At 34.8% G+C, this 5,884-nt stretch overlaps 1 protein-coding gene across 1 annotated transcript; it reads right to left on the reverse strand.

The window, feature by feature from the left end:
• Window positions 1-3,375: 3,375 nt before the first annotated feature.
• On the reverse strand, window positions 3,376-5,495 carry LOC136813868 (uncharacterized). The gene is made up of 4 exons (XM_067070362.1): window positions 4,726-5,495; window positions 4,462-4,571; window positions 4,044-4,213; window positions 3,376-3,825 (listed from the first exon to the last, which is right to left on the reverse strand). Exons 1-4 carry the CDS (start codon window positions 5,476-5,478, stop codon window positions 3,644-3,646), a joined length of 1,215 nt encoding a protein of 404 aa, XP_066926463.1. The 5' UTR covers window positions 5,479-5,495; the 3' UTR covers window positions 3,376-3,643.
• Window positions 5,496-5,884: the final 389 nt, after the last annotated feature.

Consider the following 5,884-nt stretch of genomic DNA (forward strand, 5'->3'; position numbering starts at 1 on the left):
TACCTAGAACGTTTACACACTAATGTTCTACAATTTTGAAATCTAAGTTGAATTGCACTTGAACTATATGTTTTAATTTTTTCCTGACGTAGTTCAAATACCATCCAATTTGAATTGCATTTGAACTATATGCTTTCTTTTTTCTTGACGTAGTTCAAATACCATTCAATTTGAATTGCATTTGAATTTCATATGTAAAAACCACACAAAGTAATTCGAATGCAATCTAAATTCTGGATTGCAATTGGAGTACCCCATGCGAAATCAGCTTGAAAATTCATATGCATTCCAGATTTAGATTACAATTGGATTTGTTTTGAAATGCATATGAATTGTAAAACGATTCGTAAGGGTGGCGTTCCTTTTCAGTTTTGGAAAAAAAGACAAAAGAAGGACAAAACTCGCACTTCCCAAGATCTGCTTTCACTTTGGAAGGTTGTCCGTCGTCATTATACTTGAAATCAGTTTGATTATCGCGATTGGCTAGATTAAGAAATGTTTCATAGTGTCCCGATAAAGTTGAACTGTTGATTGGAGCATAGAGCTTCATCTCGTGCTTTGTAAGAAAAGACTTTACCTCGATGGCTTTCCAATCCTCGCAACATCTTCTATCAGAGCATTTTTGGAAAACAACTTCGTTTGTATATCTCTTCATATGACCGAACATTTGCTTGAATTCTTTATTGATATCATTGTACAGATGCGCATCTCGTACAGGCGACTTTAGGAATTCTTTCACTTTCGAATAGTCATCAAAGAGAAGTTCATCTCTCGCACAACTAATTATCTTCACATTAATTGGGAATCCGTCGAATGTTGCATCCTTCCAGTGATTTAAAACGTCATGCATGGCTTGATCAAAGAATTTGGCCTCCTGCTCTTTGATTTCTTCCTTTGATAGCCCTGATTGTTGAGAAGGAGGTTTATCTTCTCCTTCAAGACGGGAAGAAAGAATTACTCCTGTGAGTTTATTGATAAGTGGAGACCATAAGTATGGTGGCCGAGAGCTGCCATCCAAAAAATTATAATAATTAAAAATAAAAATGAATATAAAACGCACTTTAGATATAAAAATACTTTTTTAATTCAAAATAAAATGCTTCTCTAGGCCTAGAACTGCCAAAAAAAAAATAATTTCTTTTTTCAAAACAAAATTGAAATAAAAATGAGAAAAAAATCCGTTGTGGCCGAGAGCCGCCAAAAATGTCTTTCTGCTGGATGACTGCCAACTGCTCTTTCAGGCAATGACTATTATTGACGATGGTTGTTAATGGGATTGTGAAGAAGAAAAATAAGCGCGGAATGAAAAGAAAATTTATTTTACACAAAACAAAATTCTAGTCAGTCAAAGACAAAAGAAAAGCTGTTGATTGAAAATGTCTAAAAGGAAGCAAGAAACTTTTGATAAGAAAACAGATTGGAGAGAGCATGCAGGGAAAGTGAAGGTGAAGCGAACCTCGAGAAATGGCAAATCAAGCAAGGATAAAACAACACCAGCTGCAATTATTATTCCACTTGAAGAGACTATTTTAAAACATGGTGAATTTAAATGCATATTACATGCCACAGACCCAGCAGGTGCTCTCAAGAAATATCCAAGATTAACATCTCAAGAGTACGTCAACTTTGAATTCGATGAGATTACATTAGAAACCATCAAAGAGGCATGTAATAAACATTTCAGACACAAGTCTGAAAAAGTCTTGCCACCTGGTATGACATGTGATCTTTTAACATCTGATCTTGGTCCGTCGTGTGAAAAGTTGAGCCATTTAGAGGAAAAACTTGCCCATGTCAGGTTCATAAAAATCCAAGACCGATCCAATGCCAATGGAAATAATGAATATGAAAGCACTCGCCATAGCACTGCCACTACTACTCAATCTACTACTAACAAGATGATTGGCCCCTCTCACAACTTCTCTACCAGCACTAAATTGCCGAAAATACTGAAAAGTGCACCACCACCCAAAATTTTAAAATCAAAAATGGTGGCACCACCCAAAAGTCTTGGGGTATCCTCCATGTTGAAATTAGGAAAGCCAATAATTAAAATAAATTCTTCATTCTTGAATGTTGAATTAAGTGACTTTGAAATAACAAACAGTGGATGGTCCAAGCCAACTGTAGTAAAATTTAAGGTAGGAGAGACACCATTTGCATCCGGAGGTTTTCGTCACGCATTCCGAGCCAAAACAGAACCATTTGACGGGAAAGAATATGTACTTAAGAAATACACTGCTGAATCGTTGAAAAATCTTTACAGACTGGAAGAAACTCCAAGTGCCCATGCCCGAAAGTCTGTACAATTGAATGCACTTGCTTCAAATTTTGCAGCTCAGATGAAAAACGAATTGCCCAATGAGTATCTCTGTATGGAGTACAATAGTCTGATGCTTGGTACAGTAATGGAAACAAAAGAGACGGTCACGGTGGAAAGATTTATTGAAGGTCAATTTCTTAAGTATGTAAACAATGATGGTAATGTTATTCCAACTAATGGGCTTATGCAAGACATGGCAGAAGCATTCAGTCACTTCACTTTTGCAAAATCAAACAGTCAACTTATGGTTTTAGATATTCAAGGGTCAAATGAAATTATGTTTGATCCAGAGGTTGCTACAGTTGGGGATACCTATGATGAAAACGGATCTCTTAATTTTTGTATGGGGAATATGTCCAAGGAGGCTATAGTAACATTTTTTCGTATGCACAAGTGTGGGACATTGTGTCAACTATTGAAAATAGACAGTTTGAAAATAGTTGATGTTAATGAATAGATTGCAATATGACTGATAAAAAAAGTTGAGATTTTTTTACAAAAGTTGTTGAGATTTGTTAATGACAATTGTTGAGATTTGTTTTAACTTACACAAGGACGATTGATGAAAGTTGTCTAAAAAAAATGTGCAATTTTAATCACACTGAAACGTTGCGTTATTCTTTGTTTTTAAATTCATCTACCCTACTTGTGCTGTTTATATTGATATCATAAGTTATGACCTTGCTTTTTCAAGCCCTAGGAGAAAGGCCTGTTTCTATGTTTAGAGTTTCAGTTTCTTAATTTTTTTTGCTATTTTTTAAAAACAATCTATCTAAAGAATTTATTAGGATGATTTTATTCCCATAGGGACCATTCAAAAAGTACGTACGCTCGAGAGGGAGGAGGGGGGTACTCCCAAAAGCATATGAAAGCGTACATGGGGGAGGGGGTCCTTGAGGAGAAGTACGTACGCTCGTAATGTTTCCTAAATGTCTTTCTTGAGAGAAAACCGCAATATTTTCACATCAAAAAATTGTTTTTGCAATTGATATTTTTCATTTCTCTTTTGGTATTTTTGTTCATCTTATAGATTCTTTTAATTTCTTGAGACTTTGTTATAAATATGATTGGATACCTACTTATTCTAATGTTACAAGAGTTTCAAGTTTCGACTTTGGTTAGGGGGTTGTACTAAAAAGCGTACGTACGCTGAAGGGGGGGTACACATAAAGCGTACAAAAGCGTACAATCGGTGAGGGGGAGTCAAAAATTTGCCATTTTCGAGCGTACATACTTTTTGAATGGTCCAATATAGAATATCCAAGTATTAGTTCTCTTATAGGTGTACTTTTTATTTTATTTCATTTAAAATTTTTTTGTTTAAGACAAATATTTTACATCGAGGTAAGCCTTAACATATTCCTGTGAAGGTATTTTTGATGGGTCTTCAATTATTTGTGTAAACTTCAATTTCGTATCCAAGTCCAAGTAGTCTTCTGGTGTTTCAAGAATCCCAGACAATTCAGCTACCTCTTGGAGTTGCTCTGGTTTGATTTGAAAGCCTATAAGAAAAATGAAAATGTGACTGTCTTTTACTTCTTTCTCTGTAAATTATTTTAAGCTATGTGATTCGAATTAGTCAATAAATCAGAGTCTGCCGGGCATTTGGTGGTCAATAAAGATCTATCTATATTTCGTCTTTGTTTACCATTATTGTTACACGTTTTTGTTATAATTTCTAGATAGATTTCCTATTTTTCAACAAAAATACTATACTTACCACATTTTTCCATATCATATTTCTCTGGGAATGAATAAATATGATTTGGTATACCATCAGGTAAATAACATCCTCTTTGCTTTCTTATTCTATGCGTGTTCCAAACCAGATCTTTAAACTCATCAAGTTCTCGTTGGATTAGTGGAATCATAACGTACTTCATTGCATCTCTATTAGAAATGATAGGACTTGATTCAAGAAATAAACTGATCAAAACATCCAGTCCAGTCTATTTTATTAATATTTCTCAACGACCTTAAGAGAAGTCCATCATTTTGCTAAACAAAGCCTCATAATAACCTATTTTTATAGGTTTTTAAATAGTACATTTTACAACCCCGGGCAACTTATTTGACCCCTCCTATGTTAATTAAGCATCAAAGAATGAGGTTGTACGTATTCCAGAAATAAAATGTACCTATCTTGTTCATTTTCTGGATCATAATGATGCTGATCTTTAAGCCAAACGAGTCCCTCTTTGAAGAATTTTTCAAGTCGCTCATGTAACTCTCGCCACCAACGTTCAATCTGTTATTTAAAGTCGAGAAATTCGAAATATTAATTTTATATTTTGCCTAAACCCCTTCCCTTTAAATAAAAATTTGCTTGACATCATCGCTAAAAATAAAAAATTTTATCCTTTGCTCATTTGACTCAGACCTCATTGTTTATAACTCAATACCTGGTTAGTTGTCGACGGACCATAAATAACAGAATCACTTGGCTCATCAATCACCTGGTCTTCGCTACAAGTCTTGTTTCGTAGATACGATTGCATTGTTGCCATTGTCCCAGTTTCTGAACCTTTATCAATTCGCATAAAATTAGGCATACAATTAAATTTGGATAGGTAGTCCCAATGCCACTTTCCAATCAGCTGTGGGTTGCTGTTTGTATCCCATACTTTTAACCAAAGAATTTTGCGACTGGCTGTATCAATGCAACCATAGATAGCAAGGGGAAAGGTCCAATTTTGATATCCCATTAATTTATCATGGCCGTCTAGCGACCACACCCAATTTGAACCGGCTGAATAAAAGTGACCTCTTGGTTTCTTTTTGTTTTGAAGTCTTCGCTCCTCTAGTAGGCCAGGGTTAGCATCATACATGACGTTATGGACTACATCTCGTGGCACATTCATGGAATATTTCTGCCGAATTTTCTGGTGCATAGCCCTGTATCCGAGCAAAGCACCAGGTCCAGCCATTTCTTTTGTCACGGCACTTTCTATGCGTTCAATTGGAATTGTGTAATCAGTGTATCGAATGCCAAAATGTGCTAATCGACGATCAAGAGATCTCAAACTCCATGGGTATTGAGAAAAATCTCTCTGCACAAAGTCCAATATTTCCTCTCTTTTGGTTCTTGAAGCCACATAGTTTTTTAACGCAGCTTTAAGTTCGTAGTTATTCTTCCAACTAAAAGAGTACGCCATTTTGCATTCTCTCAGGCATATCTAAAAAGGTCAGAAAATTTAAATCGAATGTTTTCTTTTTTGGCGCGAAATATTATTCACCATCCATTTGAATAATATATACAATCTAAAAGTCGTACCTCAAAACAACTAGCGGGAAATTTATTCCAACTTTCAATCTATTTGAAGTACGCAATAGTTCTAAAGGTTATAACTCAAAACAACTATCTGTGGCAGTTCTCGGCCTGTCGTATTTTACATTTTTATTTCAAAAAGATTTTTATAAATGACAGTTGTCGGCCTAGCAAATATTTTTATTTTTATTTTTAAAAATACATTTAATTTTGATTTGGCAGTTCTCGGCCAATGAGTTATTTTATTTTCAACTTTAATCTTTTATTTCTATTTTAAAATAATATTTTCTTAT

Source organism: Clytia hemisphaerica, unplaced genomic scaffold, assembly GCF_902728285.1.
Source record: "Clytia hemisphaerica strain Z4C2 unplaced genomic scaffold, Clytia hemisphaerica genome assembly, whole genome shotgun sequence".
In the NCBI taxonomy this organism is placed as follows: Eukaryota; Metazoa; Cnidaria; class Hydrozoa; order Leptothecata; family Clytiidae; genus Clytia; species Clytia hemisphaerica.

Bases quoted from the DNA above. Each gene is read 5' to 3' on its own strand.
- LOC136813868 (XM_067070362.1), bottom strand. From the start codon at position 5,478: ATGGCGTACTCTTTTAGTTGGAAGAATAACTACGAACTTAAAGCTGCG. The intron at 4,572-4,725 runs GTATTGAGTTAT...TTTAAATAACAG, and splicing joins GTCCGTCGACAACTAACCAG to ATTGAACGTTGGTGGCGAGA. The intron at 3,826-4,043 runs GTAAGTATAGTA...TTTTTCTTATAG, and splicing joins ATATGATATGGAAAAATGTG to GCTTTCAAATCAAACCAGAG.